General features: G+C 42.0%; 2 protein-coding genes across 4 annotated transcripts in view; both read left to right on the forward strand.

The window, feature by feature from the left end:
- Window positions 1–3,383, forward strand: part of RB195_017788 (uncharacterized protein) — a gene marked incomplete at both ends in the record, with an annotated part of 44,980 nt that extends 41,597 nt beyond the window's left edge. For both annotated transcript variants that reach the window (XM_064184932.1, XM_064184933.1), the window contains 4 exons: window positions 1,999–2,169; window positions 2,260–2,361; window positions 3,010–3,069; window positions 3,246–3,383. In XM_064184932.1, coding sequence (XP_064040813.1) covers window positions 1,999–2,169; window positions 2,260–2,361; window positions 3,010–3,069; window positions 3,246–3,383 — 471 coding nt within the window. The remainder of the gene's footprint in view (window positions 1–1,998; window positions 2,170–2,259; window positions 2,362–3,009; window positions 3,070–3,245) is intronic.
- A 1,912-nt stretch (window positions 3,384–5,295) lies between these two features.
- RB195_017789 (uncharacterized protein) lies at window positions 5,296–20,611 on the forward strand (the record flags this gene model as incomplete). 2 transcript variants are annotated; one of them, XM_064184934.1, is made up of 12 exons in its annotated part: window positions 5,296–5,377; window positions 5,613–5,752; window positions 10,366–10,499; window positions 10,551–10,700; window positions 10,798–10,879; window positions 11,764–11,925; window positions 12,033–12,136; window positions 19,736–19,845; window positions 19,905–20,002; window positions 20,112–20,270; window positions 20,332–20,395; window positions 20,475–20,611. In XM_064184934.1, the coding sequence occupies 12 exons, from the start codon at window positions 5,296–5,298 to the stop codon at window positions 20,609–20,611; spliced, it is 1,422 nt and encodes a 473-aa protein (XP_064040815.1). The 2 variants fall into 2 exon arrangements, with proteins under 2 accessions (XP_064040815.1, XP_064040816.1); XM_064184935.1 differs by lacking the exons at window positions 5,296–5,377; window positions 20,475–20,611 and adding an exon at window positions 5,550–5,556 and having other exon boundaries at window positions 20,332–20,427.
- Window positions 20,612–21,111: the final 500 nt, after the last annotated feature.

A 21,111-nucleotide genomic window follows, 5' to 3' on the forward strand; every position in this document is an offset into this window, starting at 1 on the left:
TCACCCCACGAATCTGAGGTGGAGTATTTGTGTACGGGATCGCAGATTATGGAGAGAAAGGTGATTCCGTTTATGTCTTCCTAATTGCCGTAATAAACGGCCCGGAAGATACGACTTCGAGCGTTCCGGCGCGCTACTTTCTACAATGCGTTCGATTGGAGCGCGCCAGCCTTGTGTACGCACCGCATTTTCCGGGCTGTTTTTTACGGCAGTTAGGAAGAAATGGACGGAATCACCCTCCTCTCCATAGTCTACGACCCCGTACAAAAACTCTCCTCCTGAAATCCGCACCAGCCCATTCGTGGGGTGATACCTTTAATCATAAGTCGTGAGTTCAGCGTCCCAAATGGTGAATGGCCTCGCAACACAAGACACTTGGAAGAACGGGAAAAGGGTGTCTGTGAATCAGCGAGCAGTTACTGTGCACTGTGGTGTTCTTGCATGAGCAAGAATCATCTGGAAACTGGAAGGACGAAATGTGACGAGTGTAGCTAAGAATTTTGATATTGCTTACTGCATACACGCAATCTCCACACAGTGGCGACCACATAGAGGTGGTCTCTTTGCACGACGACCAGTACTTTATGTTTCGTTAACACCCGCAGCAGCATCGTTTGTGATGGTGCTTAGAGCATAGGAAACGAACGAGCGAGGAATGGGGTCGACTGTTCTTCTCGAATGAGAGCAGATTCATTTCACATATTGATTCTGGACGTATTCTCATTTAGCGTGAGGTGGGACACGTAATGCACCAGGAAGACTGTCGAACACAATCGTTTTGGTTGTTAAAGTGTTATGGTATGGGGAGCGTTGTTGTTGTGCTTAAAGGCATCACCCCACGGAAAATACGGCTTTGAGCATCCCGATGTTCTATTTTCTACAACGAGTTCGATTAGAAAGAAATGGACGGAACTCTTCATACTCTTGATAATTCTCCTTCTTCTAATCATAATCGACTCTTCATAATCTACGATCCCGTATACAAATACTCCGCCTAGAATCCGTACCACATCAGATTCGTGGGGTGATGCCTTTAATTTTGCATGGGCGTACTGACCTCCAGATTTTTGAATGCGATGCACTTACCGGTCAACGTTATTGTGACACTACTCCTCTATGAGTGTTTTGTCAGTGCGAGAGTCATCATTTTAAACCTAGTTTAACCTAACCAAACCTAATTTGTCGTCGATTTAGGAGCTGCCAAAGTTCAGAGGAAGAAATGCAAAATACCGAAGTTGTAACTTTAGCTGCAAAATCAGAAAATCCTGTGGAGCTGGAAAATCAAGAGACAAATACTTTTTTTGCAGACTTTTTTAAGAAAATAATTTTTAAGCTGGTAATGTCGGTTTCCTGGAGTTGAAACATGTCGCTTTAGTCAAATTTACAAAATCTTCAGAGTCATAGAGTTATAGCTGTGAGACATACCAAACTGTTCGCAATATCATGTAGATTGCGAATATGTAACCATCATTTCACTTTTCGAAAAATATGTTCACGTCAAAAATCATGTAACCAGGGGGCGCAATTATCTCGGACTCAGCCTTGTTAATGTGTACCCGCAGGTAATTTTTTCAGAAAGTGTTTCCTTGATAGGTCTTGAAATTTCTAATTACATTCAATCGGAAGAGCTCGCGCTCATGAATCTATTGATGTATACATCTTATAGTAAAGATAAAATTGAGGCAAGTTATGAAAAAAGACGAGGAAGACACGGATTCACGCCTTTTTCGTCTTTTATGAAAAAAGGACGAAAAAGGCGTGAATCCGCATCTTTCTCGTCTTCTGTCGAAGAATTAGCGATCCTAGTGTGGAATACTCGAAACTACCTCCTAGGGAGTTGAGAGAAGGAAAGAACCAAAGTTTTTTTTTTCTCTTAAATAATCGATAGTAAGTAATCAAGCTTTTGTTCGATAAGTCGAAATCTTTGCACGTGGAGAAGATAGTTGATTTCGTTTTTCATTTTTCTATTTTCTTGCCCTTATTCATGACATTTTATAGGGAACTGTCCTGTTTGCGTCAGGATCTCCGTTTGATAATGTGGAACTCAATGGAAAGTTGTACAAACCAGGACAAGGAAATAATGCATACATATTCCCCGGAATCGCTTTGGGATGTGTACTATTCAAGGCGAAGATCATTCCTGACAAACTATTTCTGCTAGCTGCTAGAGTTAGTCTTTCTTTCTTTCTTTCTTTCTTTCTTTCTCTTTTTAAATCTGTTTGTGTTTTTTCCATCTTTAAGAAGAGATTGAAATTACAGCGAGTAGCAAACTCGGTCACAGAGAAATCACTGAACACCTACTCTAGGCTCTATCCTCGTCTCAAAAGTATTCGTGAATTGTCTATTCAAATTGCCATTGAGGTACGTTTTCATTTTGTCAAAAATGAAACTATTTCATGCACATTAGGTTTTTTTAAAGGGATTATGCTTCTCTAAATGGTGCCTTAACAGTCTCAGAGACTCATGGAAATAGAATCCAGATTTCCTTTAATTGAACGACGAGGAATGGCCCACGCTTAGGGGACCGTAAAAAATACTAGTGGGCCTAGCTCTTCTCATTTCTTTCGCTCAATCTTTGTATTTTTCACATGTTTTGGAATAGGTGGTGGGAAATCATAGTTATTCTTCTTACACTTTCGAAGTGATCATACAGAATGATAAGTGAGTGGATCGCATAGTTTTGTCAGTGAGTTAGGATTAGCAAATGAATGAGTGATTAAGGAAAAGTTTATTAGCATTCATATTGGTTATTTCACAATTGAATGCCACCGATTTCAAAAGGTAAGATAAACCAGAAAGAAAATTTATCCCTTGTTGTTTGAGGGAGATGTCTGCTTTCTCGTGCATTGCTTTCAGCTTGATTGCTGATCCTGATTTTGTAAAATATCAGGACAATAATATTTAATTGTGGGAAAAAACCGATCTGCTTCTTTCACTTCTGGATTTCATTTCGTTCATTTACTACAAACAGATGGCTTCTCTTGTATGTCTCATCAATTTTCATTTAAGGTCGGTGAATATCTCTATTCTCATAACCTCGCAACTTTGCATCCGAAACCGGAAGACATGGTATGTTCTTATTGTTGCATCTTTTTTCGCTGCGCTCTCCAACAGCCACAAAATGGTCCTCCAAAGTAACAAATGTGGCAGTTGAATCAAAAAAAAAAACTCGACTTGCACGTAGCTTCTAATTCATCCGACACAGCGAATTCCAGCAGCACTCGATTTCTACTGTAAATTTGCAGGAACTGTTCATTCGACAGCACGTTTACTCGGTTGAATACCAGGATTTGATAAACAAGACTTACGACTGGCCCGCAAAAGATTCAAAACACGGCTTTCCAGTGCCTGTGTTACGTAGGTCGTCGATGGATGAAGAGTAGTCAAAGTAGTAGCTGGTTGCAGTACAGATTCTCGTCTTATCGCCAGACTGCCGATGCTATTACCTTTTACTTTGTAAAGTAGTCAGTGTCAGAGGTAGAGTTTGTAAAAGGTGTATATAAGGTGTCGTTCTTGTACTACCTCCTATATGCCGAGTGAGATTATGGTTAATTAAGGATGTTTTTCATTTAAAGAAATAAAGTTTGTGATATAGGGGGACAGTTGTTCTTCTTCGTTTGGCATTACAGAACACGCGCAGTAATACCGCCTTTTTTGGATAATTTACAAACGCATTTCTTCACATTGTATACGAAAAATCAAAATTATATGTATATTCATAAGGAGTGGTGCAGCGAAATACAGTAAGAAGAGTCGAGCTTAAAGGCATCACCCCACGAAACAGAGGTGGAGTATTCGTATACGGGATTGTAGATTAAGGAGATGGGGGTGATCCCGCCCATTTCTTCCTAATTGCCGTAAAAAACGGACCGAACGATACGACTTCGAGCGTTCCGGCGCGCTATTTTCTACATTTTCTATAATCTACTATGCCGTATACGAATACTCCACCTGAAATCCGTTCCACTTCAGATTCGTGGGGTGATGCCTTCAATGAAGTCAACCAACATGGGCGAAGGTGAGGGAATCTTTACTAAGAAATAATGTTCACTTTAGATCGAGTATTCCGTGTAATGTAGCGTGAACCGGAATACCGTGTATTGCTGAAATACAGTGTATTTCAGAATAACTGTGATTTTACCGCTGTCTGCCCTGAGATCCAATGATTCTGTTTGATTTTGCTATCCATGTGGCACGCTAAATGCGATATGACATGTTCGTCTTGCTAGTGAAATATGCAGAGAAATTACTGCACAATATGTTTGAGATGACAAAAACAAAAAAATCAATCATGAGATAAGTGGCTATCATTACGAGTGTGTCAACGAGAGCATAAATAACGTACAAAAACTCATCTAACATAGCAAAGGTCCCAATTTGGATTTGCTTCGGTCTGCAGTAGTCCTGGGAACAACTGTGGTAATACAAAGATCACTTGACAAACGCATATTTGGAGGTGCACCAAAATCACTAATCAGTCAAAACAATGGGGTAACTTAGCGAGATCTTCCATACAAACAGCAACTCTTCTAAAGTCATTCAAAGACTCTCTTCTAAGGTCATTCAAACTTCTGGTGGTGGTTATTTCGATCTCATCAAATGATCAGTAAAAATCTGAGGTGTGAAGAAGTTTTTAAAATACCTGGGAAGAAACCGACATCATTACTCCTTCAAAGAACGCTCAGCGTCCTATTCAAGATTGACATTAATGGATTGTTTTGCAGATTTACTAAGAATGTCGATATTGTGGCTTCTAAACGTCGAAGTCGATTTAGTCTTTTTTCTTCCTTCTACCTTTAGCACCATCACAATTTTAAAGATATACTCATCTATTTTTAGAAGTCGTGTTGAATTAAAATCATATGATCATCCTCACTATATCATAATCTGATGGTTCCTCATTTGCTGCCGGTTGCACTAATCTCAATGTTGGACTGGTCCCATCAATTTCTTGTACCTTCTCGTGTGTAGTAAATGCAGTCCAGTCACCTGTTCTCTAGCGGAGTGCACTACTAAGATATAGTGTGTGCCTCTCTCAGTGTCATGAGGTAGCGCAGGAAACTGACGACATTCTCAACTCACCAGTTCCTAGCGCCGGTACGCTACATACTATTCGACCCGCCTTATTCTTTGAGTTCATCGATCTACACATTTGAAACCCTTGTATCCATTTAAAATATAAATCATGAACGTAAGCTTTATTGTATAATATTTGAGAAGTGTATTCTCGCTAAAGCAGGTAGACTACCTTCAAAAAAGAAACGTTGTCATCTCTACTGTCACTGATCGATGCAGATGTTTGCTAAGATCACTCTTCCAAAATCAATACCCATAGATACAGTCCCCACCGATGTCATTAATAGTGCAATTAATGGAGGTCACTGTAGAATAACAGTCCATTCCCGCTAACCGTACCAGCGACGGGGAATCCAGTTTTCTATAGATGTTGTCTTGAATCCTTATCAATCTTACTTGCATATGTTTTGAGCAGCGCGTGCTTGACGAGTATGTTTCATTCTTAGCTTCAACGTCCTCTTGGAAAATTCGTCATGAGCGGTGAGCTGCAGCAAACTGTTGGTCGCATCTGCATACCAATATATACATATCTTCAGAACAGAAAGGCCTATTGAGTGAAGAAGTGTATAACATGAAGGACTCGAAAATAAAAGCTCTTTACAAATGGTACCGACCAGAAATAGTGACTCCAGGAAAACGAAGTTTCGACTTACTCCGAACTCCAAAGTTCAACAAGGTGAACATTATCAGCTATAACAAAAAGGTTAGTGATGAGAATAAGAATGTGAAATCGATGTTGGTTCACTGACAGTCTGCCTTCAATATGGATAATCCATTGCAAGCTATTCTATTCACTGAATAAGCGACGTTTTTGGAGCAGAAGAGATCAAAAAAGAATAATTGAATAGGCCGATTTGTCACTTCAATTCCTCCTTGTTTTGTAAGCGTTGCACTTAGCAGCAAACTTACTAAGTAGGCCATTCAAGAGTCCTACGTTTCAATACACACCATTCGTGTTTGAATTGATTTCTAAAAACAATAATTAGTAAGAAAACGGGGAATGAAACCACCGGCGAGTACTTATCCAACTATATGCATGATGGTCTAATTTAATCCTTCGCGCAAACTCGATGCAGTAGCACATCATTGCCGAACTTCGGAAAAACATGTTCAGTTCTGGCTGTTGTTCTGTTCTGGTTGTGTTTCCAAGATGAGAATTTTACAAACAAATCTTTACAAGGTATCAATACACTTCAACCAGGTTAGTATTACCGTCTGTAGAGTAGTAAAGCTGGATAAATGAAACAGGAGCCAACTGTATTAGCGACAAGCGTATAGAAATACACCAATGCAAAGTTAACCGTAAGCGACAAGCAGCAACCAAGCAACAAGCGTGAGATTGTTAAGTATGCACAATGACATAAACCACGCAGACAGCTGCGAGTGTAAACAATAGACAGGCAACATTGAAATAATCAGAGCAGTGCCATTCGTCTCCCGAAAGGGAGACACAATAGTGCAAAACACCAACTTGCCAGTGGGAACCACGCACTACGCAAGTAATCGCGTTCTGGTTAGGAACAACCCTGTCCCTGTTGCTCACACTGGGATACAGTAGACATCATGTACATGCGACAACTGTTGATAGCAGAGAGTGTCAAAATGTCAAAGTAAACTTATGGGAAAAAGAAAGAAAAGCTTGAAAGAAAGAAAAAGAAAGAAAATTTGAGTCAGAAGAACATGTGCAGACGCATTATCAAACACACATTGGGAAGGTGGAAGAAAAGAAGACAAAAAAGAGTGTAAGAAAATGTGCGCTACAAGCATATAGGAGACAACCGCGGGAACTGAGTGGGGATTCTAGGCAAAGCATCAGTTTCAAATCTAATTTTAGGTTTCATTACACATTTTTTGAGAAATCTGAAAGAAAAGTTACATCTTCTCTTGAGTGGTACCATTTCACATGATAAATGATCGTATCCACCAGGGTTGTGCAGTTTTTAACCTATGTTTGATCTTTAAGATGTAATGAAAGCTACATCTCATTAGTTAGATCTTGGCGCTGTGAATATATCCATCATTTATCCAATCCTTGCCATACGCGCAGTGTTTGAGGAGCTGCGCCCACTTTTCTATCATTTTTGCTTGATATACCATCCAGAAGCCGGTACCACACTTATCTTAAGGTGTTACATCTTAACCACAAAGATAAGATGCATTCACTAACTTCTTCGGAAGAAAAAAAAGGCAAATATTCTGGAAAAGATGGCCACGAATGTAGAGTGAATGACTAGAGACTTGCGGTTTTTATTACCCTAATTGAACAGACCGAGACGGTTGTTCGGTGGAATGTTTTTATTATATGAATATAGGTAAACAGAACAGTTGCAAGCAATGTGATCGAATGAAAGAGTGGACAGAGCGTTGTCTGCCGAACTCGTGAGCGGTCCAAGTAGTCATGCCGCGTAAATAACCATAACAGCAAACGATACTTTATACCAGCTCCTTATCTGTCATTGGGGTCAATGATATGGAGGTCAAGAAACACATGATACCGCATGACAGCTAATTACCATATATTTGAACTTGAGAGAGAGAATGATCGTTCTTTATTACACAATTAAAACCACGAGACAAGAAATGCACCAGAATACTATCTCCCATTATAATTGCGCAGATATCTGAATAGGTGATTTGTTGGAGATTTTTGCATGTTTATTGTATATCCTTCACATAGCTGTAGTTCCCGAATACAGGTGGAGCGGGGGGAATCGTCGGTGACTTCGACGCACGCGAAAAACGAGCGCTGTCACGTTCACTATGGCGCCATCGAAAATGGCGCAGAGGACCGAGCTGCAACCACCGCTGATTCTGTCAGTGAGGAGGAAGGACGGAGGCAGAAAGTGATGAAGAGAAACAAAGAGTTGTTGTCGAGGTGGAAAGAGAAGTGTTCCGTACTAAGGCAATATTCAACATGGGTGCTAGGAATGAGATGATGATCAGCTCATCGAACAGAGCGTTATTATTGTAAATGAAATGAAGTTTGGAGAGGCTAAAAGTGGCAAATCTGCTTCTTTCATTTCATTGTCCTGTCCTCATACCATGGCCGTGCTTTTATGTCGCGCAGGCGAAGTAGCAGTAGTGACATCGTCAACACTGTGGCGACTGATGTCCCGTGCTGGGGAGAGATTCTAATCAAATGGTCAAGGGACATGTTATGTGTGCATGGAGATGTTTTCGCAGTGACAAGTTACATCTCGAGGTGCTACCGTACAGCCGCAAGATCACTTCACTGGGAAGCGAGGACTGCCGGTCCAGAGGTGCGCTCATCAGCTGACATCGACCAGAAATTGCAGAAGAAATGTATCATTATCTACATACATTATCACATCTGCCAGCTTTCTGTTCTTTTAGATAGTAGACATACGACTTCCACACCTTTTCCATCATTAGCTGTTTTTCCAACAGCTGAAGGCTAGCCTTTTTCACTTCGCTTCTTGGCATATCTTTACATTGAGCTTTCATTAGTCCAGTAACCGAAAAGATCACAAGGTTTTGTTTGAATTTTCAAACCTGAAACCTATAGTTGTATGTGCCCCTCAGGTTTGCAGACTGAAGCAAGTTTTGAGATATTTTGGCCTTCTGACACGGGAGCAAATCGAAAAGATATGAGAAGAACCGAAGTGAAAAGTGCTGTGCGGCTGGCAGTGTTAGTCACTTGCAAATAGAGTTGACTCCACATAATTTGGCGGCGTTGAACAACCAACCCAGGAGACTAGTTGTTACGCCGTGAACCACCGTCTGCGCGAAAGGAAAGAAGGAAGCACGATTAGGAAATGATTTAAGACAATAAAGTGGAAGGAACCGATCTGCTAGTTCTAGCTACTCACATTTACTCACAACAATAAACTTTGTGTGATGAGCTGAACATGACTTCAGTTCTAGTAACTCTACATCATCTCTAGCGTAGAATACACCCTATTCTCCTCTCGACATGCATCCTACTCCTCCTCTTCGTCCCACTATTTGTCAGTTCTTGCTCCACTCGTCTTTCGTGACCTACTGAAGGTACTAATGGTAGTCAGCGCTAACTCGTCCTTGCGGTACTTTTTCTATGGCGGCATGTCTGCTATCGTTACCACTGTAGGCGTCTAATTACCATCAGACCGCAGAACTGGTAGACTGCGCCTGTATGAACTCTGTTGGCAGTCTCAGATGACATTCCACATATTCAACTGATTGAGCCTGTACTTTAATCCACGTTAGAAAACTTGGGCTGGCGCACATTTATTCACAATTGCGAGCGGATATGTAGTGCTGCAACAAGTGTCACCTTCAACAAATGGTTGGTAGGATACTGTAGCTTGGAATCTACATTTCTCAAATATTACCGCAGGATTACAAAGCTGATCAAGAGAAAGGACCAGGTTCTCTTCTCTTTTCCAGCTAGACGATGGAGCACATCAGGCTGTGGCGCGATCAGCAACAAACAAGCAGTGTTATCAAACATTTTTCGATTTGGATCGATTTGCTTGAGTATCCAAGATTTTCTTTGCTAACTAACGACTAAAGTTTCGGCGTTAGCACTTTATTTCTTCAGTTTGGTGGAGAAAAGGTTCGGGGATTCCATTGGATTCCATAGACCAACTAATCGGAATACTACAGACAACAACACAACATGACCTTATGAAGTGAATTGAAAGCGGTTTCGTTGTCCACACGACTAACTGCAGGGGTTCACAGTGCTGACATACTTCAATTACGTTATTATGAACACTTGCAGATCAGCCGAGACGGCGCCAATTCTGTTAATCACATATCCCTAACCTCCCTTACTTCTGCGTCCTTAAGAGATGATGTTTTTAATCTCGAGGATCTCAAGCAGAGAAACAGGTTTCAACATTTCCGTCTTAGTTCTGTTATATCCATTAGATTTTCCGCTCTTCATTTTCTTGACACTGACTGATATTTCGATTCGGTTACTTGCTAACTGCGTATGCTGGTCGTATCAAGTTAAGGAGCTGCAGACAGTGGATTCACCAAAGTGTTGTGCTTTCTCCAGATAGGTAGAGCCACCTCAATACATCAGCAATGTTCTGGATAGAGAACACTTCCATGTCTACATAGAAGCAAGGGCGTTAGTGCGAATTTTGTCCCCTCACGCCTTTTGAAAGTCGACGTTCGTTAGCGATTTTGTTGTGGTTGATAGCGTAATTTCCTTCTCGGGTGCTACTCGTAGTGAAAGTTCCCCATATGAAACTCTAGGATAACTGGACAGGAACCAGGTTCACTGACTTAGATCGTTATTCTGTTTCTCTACAAACTCACGAACTAGATGCATCTCTTTAGGGCATGGCATTCTCTCTGTACGAGCGACAATTTCTTGGACTCCACGGCCTTTTACCGCCCACATTCATGACATTAGAACAGCAGGCCTACCGCGTAATGTCGCACCTACGCCAGCAACCCAACGATTTGGCAAAGTAAATATTTTCTTCTCAACAAATTGTTTGTAAGAATACGGAGAAGTTTAGGTATATCCAGTTGGACAGCCTACAGGACACTAACGAGAAGTTGTTTTACCGAGTTATCTGCGACAACGTGAAAGAATTAATGCGTATTGTGTATACGCCCACGGTTGGATTGGCTTGCCAAAAATTCGGCTTCATTTATAGAAATCCAAAGTTTGTTACAGCTTATTTTAAAAGACCTTTAATGAAAAAAATCATTAGAACAGTTCTAAAAAAATGCTTAAAAAAACGCTAAGAAATGTTTTTGAAGAGGTTTGTACATCACAATTCACGACAACAGCGTAAGCAAAATCTACCAAATCCTTTCGAACTGGCCAAACAAGGACATCCAGGTACGCAATTCAAGACAGTTCTAAATAAGTTTGGTTTGAAAGAAACTTCTCTACAAAACGCTGGGATTGATTTTTTTTAAAGGCATCTCCCCGCGAATCTGGTGTGGCACGAGTTTCAGGTGGGTTATCCCTTTACGGGGTCGTAGCCGTGGAGAAGAGAGTGATTTCGTTCATCTCTCCCTGATCAGCGTGAACAGACGATCCCGGAGCTGTTTCTTACCACGGCTTCCGTTGCAACCTGCGGTTTGCCCGAATAGGTTTTCGACGAATCGCGGGCGGAAGGGCGCCAGGGTGGCGCGCTGCAATACGAGACATCGTAAGAAACAGCGTTCCCGGATCGTCTGATAACACTGATACAGGGAGAGATGAACGGAATCACCCTTTTCTCCGCAATTTACAACCAAGGCATTAACCGCATGAAACCCGTGCCACCCCAGATTCGTGAGGTGATGCCTTTAAAATTTTAATGCCCAATTCGATTTCCAAATTACAACGACTAGCTTAAAGATCCGTCAACAATTTCTTCGAGAACGGATATCACATCATCCATCCAAATCGTGTTGGAAACTATCAACTATTAGTAACGACTGTGTCGAGATGTTTGTGCAATAGCTGCAATGTAAAAAAGATCTTTGTAAAATCGTAGATGTCAGTAATCATCGCACAAATTGGGATCAGAAGCATCAAAACTGTCAATTCAAAAAGGAAAGTAGGAAAGCAATAAAGTCATGAACAGCAGTGCAGGTCAAAATCGTCTATTAAAAGGGGATAATACCCCAATCGCTCAAAGATTGTCTGATTCTCCACGTGATATCTCAGAAATATGCGTAGATTTGGTCAAAAACTCCCGAAAAGAAATGTGACTTCAGTGCACTCAAATTTAGGCTATAGTGGTGACAGATGGCGAAAGAATTCTTGGACTAGGGGATCTTGGAGCATACGGTATGGGCATACCAGTCGGCAAGTTAGCGTTGTACGTAGCTTTGGCTGGCGTACATCCCGAGCATTGCCTACCCATTCTACTCGATGTTGGCACAAATAACAATGTAAGTGTTTTAGTAGAAGCTCGCATAGATTGAGATGGCATGCTGCCCTAATTAGATATCAGCAGATAATAATTTTCCACGAGAATAAAAATAGGCTGTGTTTTTAGACGCTGCTCAACGATCCGTTCTACATTGGATTGCGAAGAAAACGCACACGCGGAGAAGAGTACGACACTCTCGTGGACAACTTTATGAAGGCTTGCACGAAAAGGTCCACTAGAAAAAGTTTACTTGAATAGCGAAAACTCAGACAGAAACATGGTTCGTGAATAACGAAAAAAACTCAGTGACTAACCAGAATTTTGGGTGTTGCTGGCACAAATGCAAAATCCTGCATTCACCTTTATTAAGAGCAACTACTAATTCTGAAGTTAACAACACCTGCGTAAACAACGAAAAGCTTATTGCTAGCACAAGTTAACCTTAAGCACATACAAAAACTCTGAAAGATTTATCTTTCCTTCTGGATTCCTTCCTCGCAGGGTATAGTATTTTGAGTATCCTGTTCTCTTCCCGAGAGGTGATTTGACGAGATCTTGCAAGTTTGTGGGTAGGATGTTCATCTTCGTGCTTGTTGGGCATTCTATAGACGTCAATATGGAAGGCAGATTTCAGTACGGTCGCTGATTTTTTTTGCTTTGCTACTATTTTCCCAGTTTTTCGGCGTTCGTGGACACGTTTGTCCTTTTACCATTCGACGGTATGGCTGTTGTCGGTTTACTCTGAAGTCAACAGTTATCTTTATGAGGTGCAGTCGCGTATACAGAAGGTTCTTGAAAGTCGATAATTGAGCTGTGCGGCTCCTGACAGCGTCAGTGTCGCCAAAAGTCTGCCAAAACAGCATCTTAGCTCTTGCGCAATGTAACTGCCGTCTAGCTCATTTTGGCGCAGCTACAGATCTTACGACGCGCTGTCAGAATCGAACGAAGAACTGACGCGCATGGTAACTGAAGTTTATTGGTACTTTGTATGAAGTAGAATTGTTGAGGAAGTACCGATACCTGAAGCGTTGTTCAGAAATCTGAGTAGAAGTGTTTGTTCTTCTCTCATTCTTGAATGGAAACCATCCGTTTTCGACTGTGGGATCACAGAAGGTGGTTTAGAAAATCCCCCATTGATCGTTGTTACACTGCATTCCTTTACTTTCCCCGCTATCTAAGCATTTCTTTTCGCTAAACTAGCTTCTTAAATTTGGCACCCAACGCCTGATGCGGCGCGAAGAAGATTTTTGCCTGCGGTGCATGGATCACAGCATTCGCTGTACCTAAAGACGTATCTCAAAATACAGGGGTGTCTGTTCTTTATGTAATAGGTAAGAGGTAATATTGATTTCACATATAAAAGAGATGGATGTAAAGCGATAAAAGCTGTGGAAAGTAGAAACGAGGATTAGTACGAAGTTTTATCCGATAGAAGTGCAACTACAACCAACCATTAGAGTATTTAACGTGCGCTCTGTAGAAACACTACATTTGTATAGGGATTTGACCAAACATCGATATCAAAAGCTTTTCGGTCAACTAATGGGGCTTTAGGGCGGATGTAGTGTAGCGTTTACGGGGTTCCGCTGTCTGATCGATCGGAGGTTCGAATCCGCCCCAGTGCTCACTTTCATCTCTCCGGGTTTGATAAATTGGTACCAGACTTGTCTGGAAGGACAAAAACACCGACTTGACACATCGGCTAGCCACCGCAAGTCATTGTGTAGGCCAGTTACACGTTCGTAAACATCAGTACGATTCTGAATTGAAGTGAACGTGGGGGCGCATCCCAAGCGGATTGTTTAACGCTTTACACTTTATCGTTTATCCACTTTAATGGGGTTTGCGTCGAAAAATTCGTCAGCATCCATTTATTGCTACTTGAAACGCATTCTATTTTGAATTTATCCGCCGCGTCCTCTATCGTCCCCCGCAGAGCAGACCTCTTGCTCGAGGGTTTTAATATGTTAGGATATGACATCTTAATTTTAAAAAATGATGTAAAAAGATGGGAAATCTCACCTCTCTTATGTGCGACAGTATTCCCCGCGCCTCCGTGTTCAACAACTACATGCACTACCACTAGTTTTTCCTTGAAAACAGGATGACGCTCCTATCCAACATATCCCGTAACTTGCTGAATAGAAAACAGACACTAATATTTGTTGGGAGAATGAATGTTGTTATTTGTCGTGACAAACCCAGAGCTTCTCACTCCACTTGTTCGTTCCATTGTAGAAATTTCTACAATGACCTAGAGGAATGTTGACCTTCTTCTAGGAAATATTCTTCTAGAGTGTCGTAAACACAGTCCTATGAGCGATTTCGGAAGCGGGTCGTAAGGGAGTGTGCGGTAGGCAGTAGTGATTGAATGATAACCAGGACAAAGTATTCCGTAGTATTAGATAATCACATACATTATAAAATATTATAATGAATAATATTAAATGATTATATGAATTACAAAATATTACATTTAGTTTCAGGCGCGCATAGAATACCCAAGATTTTGCTTTGAAAATGTATGACATTTTCAAAGCAAAATCTTGGGTATTCTATGTATTCTTGGTTGACCAAGTAACAGTGGGACCACCCAGGTTCGACACCCCTCTGTGTCAAATTTTTGCAAAAGAGTTAGAAATTTGAAGAAATTTCTAGAAGACGAAGACCTTAATTATACGCAATTTTCAATGGATTAAATAGTATTTAATGACCAAAAAAGCTCACATTCTGTGCACATTGTTAGGTTTGAAAGATCGCGAATAACTCCATTAACTCCTGGCTTTATATAGAGGAAGATTTGTCCTAAAAATAGTCGCATCGCTGCTTATTGGGAACTCTAGTATATTTTTAGAATTTAGATGAGACAAAATTTAAAATGTTTCGACTTTTTTTGAGTTTTCCTATCTAAAGTTTGAGAGAACCAGAAGGTCCGGAGAGAAGAAAGTTTGTGCACCCCCAAACTGCAGTTTGGGGTGTCCTCAGAGCCTGTATCCAAGTATGAGTGATTTTCTGAAACACCACCCCCTTTTTCTGGAATGTGAAAACATGCCAAAATCCCGATTTTTGCTTGTTCGCCGAAAAGTGCAGGTTCTTGAACAAAGTCTAATAACTAGATATAACTTAGTGCTAAAGTGCATCATCCACCAGTGTGTTGCAGCAGAGGATTTTCGCTATACCAAGCAATTTCCGGGGCTTCGCCGTTTTCCCTAACTTTTTGGTGGGAATAGATCGAGAAAATGGCACTTTTCCATCTTTGTCACATCTATGTTTCAAAAAGGTTAGGGAATGGGGAAAAACAGCTATATGACACTTTTGTAGGACAAATCTCCTTCTCGGAAAAATTACCAAAAATATGTCCTCTAATCTTCTTAATTACGATCTCCCAGATCTAACAATGCGCGCAGAATCTGAGTTCTTTTACTCAGCAAATTCCATTAAATCCAGTTTTAAACTGATGAACACTGTGTATGTTAGATAATTGAAGTTCTCCGAATATGTAAATTCTTCATCTTTTAGAGGTAGTTTTAAGTTTGTAAATCTTTTGCAAAGACTTGACTCAGCGGGGTGTTGAACATTGGTCGCCCCATTTTCATATTATAGAAAACAAGCGTTGATTTTTCCGTTTTTTTTTTTGTTGTCCCTGTGTAATTTGACTTATTGACCTTGGTCTCCTTTTTGTTTTTTGTCGTACTGTCCCATAATCAGTATTTAAAGATATTTCATAAATTTTAGAATAAAAATACGACACAATGATAACTAAAATATTTTAATACCAATATTTCACCAACATTTCGGCAAATTTGCTTCTTCCGCTGCTTGGTGTTTCTTCACTTATGTTAGATTGTTAGATTACTACCGATTTTTTTCATTTGCCATTTGTTCTTCGGCTAATTTTCAATTTTTCTTTCTCGAGGGACATGAAATTTTGCAATATATTGAATTGGCCTAAACTACCTGCATGTGGCGGCCCTAATCTCAGTAAACGAAATCAGACATTTGAATGTAGGCATTGGGAACATAAGAGCTATGTAACGTGCACAGTCATGTGGCACAAGATTCTCTTACACTGCAAAAAGGTGCTGTCGTCCAGCACATCGCCAAAGCCATAAACTCAAAGATCAATTGCCTGAAAAGAGCATGGGATCTCTGGCAACAACCATTCGTTTCGTCACGCTGAATTGCCGAGCACTGTCGAGTGAACTCCAATAAGCCACACTATATACGCTTCTACGATATCTCTGTGCGGCGTTTGCTCGTGTTACAGGAAGCACGCATCAGAGACCAGCCCGTTATCCGCATCGAAAATTACACCATACGTTGCAGCGATACTGATGAGAAGGATGTAGGTGGCTGCGCGATAGCTGTGAGGAATGATTACAGCAACGTGGTGGAATTTGGGTGAACATCGTCTAGATGCGCCGTTGTACGACTGCGGTATCGCAGAACACGTAACTTCTGGATCGTACGTCTCTAAGCATCCACAAAAACTGCTGAAGACATTAATAAGAACGCCTTCTATGGCCAGCGGGTGCCTTCCAGCCAGCGGGTGACCACTGTCGAAATCGACACAAATGCGAATATAGGACTTAAACAACAATTCGATGTGCTACGAAAATGGTGTTATCTAGCGAAGGGCACGTCGGATAACTGTGACCGCCTGGTCGACTTATGTGAACGAACGGGCCTTATCATCGCCTTCACGTTTAAAAGAAATCATCGATGCCATCAGCTCATGTGGAAGCAATCAACCCTTTCAGCGCGTGAAGAACAGCGCAAGCGGAAGGTGAGGACTCTCTAGCTTTAGCTCGACTACGATCTGACGAGCAACACTTCTCAGTCGGATATCCTAATTCTCGAGCTGTTTTGGACGCTACAATCGATCATTCGTCTATGACCACCATCCAGTTCTCCTCAGCCTCAAGACACGGTTACACAAGAAAAACCGAGGAGTTGCTCCTCAACCGAAAATCGTCATGGTAGATATGGAAGAGGAAGAATGCAGAACGACATCCCGCCAACGTGTCTATTCATATTGGAGTACGGCCCGAAAGAAGCTTTACGATGCGGATTCCTTCACAAAGTGTACCAAGGACGCTGAAAGAGACACGGTTCCGGTTTAAATGCCGCGGAAGAAGTTTCTCTTTGCATCTGCGGAAACAAAATCCACGTATAGTTCTTTATGCGCCGCCCACAGCACTGGGGATTTCACCTAGAAAAAGCGTCTTAAAAGGAAGTTGCGTCGCCAGCTGCAAAAGACCGTGAAGACGAACGGACGTTAGGAGCGAAGGAGTTTGAAGAGGCGTGAGAGGACAAGAACCTGCGAAAAGCCTATGCTTCGCTAGAACAGTACGGCGGCAAAATGAGAAGATGTTTCCCAGTCCTCAACACTGCCAATGGCTGTCGGTGAAGCAACCCTTTCAATTTGGAGGGATCACTTCAAGACCATGCTGAACACGCTCAGCTCCTGAACTCGAGCACATTAATAGACCGAAATATTCGGTTAAAGTTAAACCATCGGCCGAGTCAGAGGTTCAAGTTCGTATCCAGAAGATGAAAAATGGAAAATCTGGTGCAGACGACGGAATTAACTCAGAAATGCTAAAATATCTTCCTCCGTCTGGGAATCGTAAGATAACGAAGACCATCCGTTCAATATGGATAACGAAGAGCACCCGTTTAGTACCTTACTCGGTGAGATACTCTATAACTATTCTTATCCGCAAGAAGGTGCCCTCAAGAATTCACGACAATAGGAACTATCAAAGAATATATGAAATATCAAGGAATCTCCCTGCTGCGTGTCATGTACAATGTTTTGGTGCGGATTGGTGCGGATTGTCATGGATCGACTTATGAAACGTCGCGAATAAGCAACGTGTGACGAGCAAGCTGGCTTCCATCCTAGCCGATCTACGATTGACTAGGTGTTTATCGTCAAGAGGGTGATGGAAATGTGGCTGCGATATTCGAAGCCAGTGCAATTGGCCTTTCTGGACTTCGTAGTCGCTTTAGACTACTGCGCGCCAATGGAGTACCAGAAAAGTTCGTTCGCCTATTTGATAACATGAATACTTGGTACTGCAGTGCGAACACCAGCTGGATGTAGAACACTGTTTGAGGTGGTAACTAGAGTAAGACAATGGCCGTGGCAGGACCCGTCCTGTTCAACTTTGCCATCGCATGCGAAGATTAGTCGATCGGTGTCCTGTTGACATCTTCCTGGCACCATCAGGGTGCCTCTTCACCGATCTCGTGTACGCCAACGACGTTGTTATGTTGGCGCAAAGCAGCGTGGAACTCCAACATACTGTCAACCTTTTATCGAAGCTAGCTGCAACCTATGGATTACGTCTACGCCCTGATAAGTACAAGCTGACGTGGATACCCCGAACAGGAACCAGGGTAAACAAGCAACCAATAGAACTCGTCCATGAGTTCTGTTACCTGGGCTGTATGCTGAAGAATAACGGTAGCTAAGAGAAAGATATTCAGCAAAGATGTACTAAGGCCTCTTTTGCATTTAACTCTTCGGAAGGTCTGTGGTTGACCTCCATAACCAACGAAGTCAACGATTGATGGGAAGGAAGATGTTTCGACGGCTGTTCGACTACCTTCGGCCCAGGGTGTGTCACAATAAAGATTTTTACAAGAAAATCGATGTGGCGTACCGCGACGTACGGAAGGTATTAACATCTTGCACAGTTATCGAAAGTAGCAGCCGAAAATCGTCTACGCGTTTTTGGACATATACTGAGGAGACCAGCGGATCGCCTCGTTCAAGCTGGAAAAGAACAATTAGCCGAAAACGAAAGCACTAGATTAAGGTGGTGAAAGAGGGCTTGTGGACACTCGATGTGGATTATTCGTATTCGACAGGGTTGTGTCTCGTCACCACGCCTGACTCTGGCTCGTATTATCAGAACTAGCATTGTCACTTCCGATGCAAGCTTCCAAGCTACTGGTGCTGCTCCGGAGATTCTGTCTTCTTTCCTGTTTTAAGTGATAAAAGAGTGATAAAAAAACTGTAGACAGCTCTCTAGACTCCAACCCCAAGTACAATAGGCGACGAGTGGACGTCGTGAATGTAAAGCTGCAGCTGATTTGCTTGAAATCAACCCAATCCGCCTCCTTTGGACCTCTAAATCGTAGGCTTTTTGCCGGAACTACGTGATAAGATGCAGGCAAGTATATCCACATGTACAAGTGTGCCGAAGGCCACATGTATAGCATGAGTCAATCTGGACACAGCAGAAACAGGGAGCTCGTCCCGCTAATCAAACTGCGCCTCGGAGCAGGCAAGGTGTCTTTCACTCCTCGTTTCCCCTTTAGTACTTGGGGACGTCCCACGAAGTCTCGCGATTAACCAGCTGATTTCTCTTGTGGGGAGCATCAATGGCTCTCAAGCACCACATACACTAAAAACAAAGCTGGGACTTTCGTGCAAGTGTAGTTATTCCCAAGCAAAGTCGTTCAATGACAACGCTCGATTCAATGCGAAACCATTCTAGCAGGACATGAAAGTGAAACTGCAACGATATTTATGTGAACTGCGCAAGAATACTCTCTTTGCAAGATCAAGGATTTTTATCAGATTTTGGAGAAGAGCCTCACTGTAGTGAAAAAGACTAACGTTTGGTTTCAATTGCAACTTAAGCAGCCAGATGCACGTCTTCAATGGTCCGGTTCTAGATTTCTTTTCCACTACATATGTAAGGAAAAACCACAAATCATAATTTGTGTATTTCGTTGCAACATCGCAGAGCGCTATCCGTTAGATTATTGCCTGCTGTGATTCACGGATAATCTTTACAGAACTCCAATTATAGGTTCGGCCGTGACACCCTAATACAATTTGAAGACTTTGGAAACTTGAATGCATATCGTTTACTGGATAAGTACAAAGACAAGTACTGCATGTTTAACGACGACATACAAGGCATTTTTATCCATTAATTTGTGATGTACACTACTTCCTCAAGCAGCGTGTGTTCCCAGGAACTGCAGCGGTCGTCGTTGCCGGTTTACTCACTACGATGCGTGTTACCAAAAAGAAAATGTGTGAGCAAAAAATCCTTTTCTTCGGAGCAGGAGGGGTCAGTTTGTAGTAAATCATTGTAATTCTCTTTCATGAGATTAATGTCCAAATAGTAGCCATCACAGAATAGTGCACACATAAACATACGAGAAAGGTGGTCTTTGCAGGCTAATACTGGGGTGGCTGAGATGTGCATCCGCCAAATGGTCGAGGAAGGGATTTCCGAAGAAGAAGCTTGCCAGAACATTTTTATGTTTGATATCGATGGACTCATCACTAAGAGCCGAATGGACTCTTTACTACCACGGCATAGGCGATTTGCAAAGGTGGTCTGACATTATCATCAGTAAGGAAACCATTATCGTTGCTGACATAAAAGTCCTTTAGGATCTTCCTGACACGAAGGACTTGTACGAGGTGGTAAAAATGGTAAAACCACATGCGCTTATTGGTGAGTTGAAACGAATGAGCATGCGGTTCTGAACAAGTAAAAAACATAATAACATAATCCGGTCTTACTCAATTATCAGGACAAGTACTTAATGCAAGAAAAGGGACTTCGTTACATCTGCCACTTGTGCCTTCTCAAGACATCCTTGAGCGAACCCCTTACTGGGGTTCTTTGCAGCCTACCCTTTCAATTAAAGGCAGCATACAACGAATCTGACGCAGTGAGAGAACCAGCGGGGGAAGCTAGAGATGGGTTGTAGATTGCGGTGTCAGGGGTGGTTCCGCTCATCTTTCCTTAAATGTCTTAGAAGACAGAGTGGGAACCGTTTTAGTTCCTACGTGATACGATAGAACGCACCTCCATGTATACGTTCTGGTCCCTTAAGCAACCTATTCATTAGTTTCACTCGAATAAGCAAGCGAAGAGAACTCACTGTCTTTCGGCCGCTGCACAACGTGAAGCGGCACGTGTGCAAGGGTGGCGCGTTGCGACTGAAATCGTCGTGAAAAACGCCTATGTTGCATTTAACCCTGTTAACCTCGTTTCCAAACAGGCTCTGAATTCGCAACTTCACTACACCAACCAGTTTATCAGTTTACGTGAACAAATTTTGGCGTTGCGACTGAATCCCAGCTGTTATCCAACTATGTCGCGCAGATTAATATGCTTCTGTTATGCATACGTCTCCATTATTTCGTGAATACGTGCTAGAGGCT

This window comes from Necator americanus, chromosome II, assembly GCF_031761385.1.
Source record: "Necator americanus strain Aroian chromosome II, whole genome shotgun sequence".
NCBI lineage: Eukaryota > Metazoa > Nematoda > Chromadorea > Rhabditida > Ancylostomatidae > Necator > Necator americanus.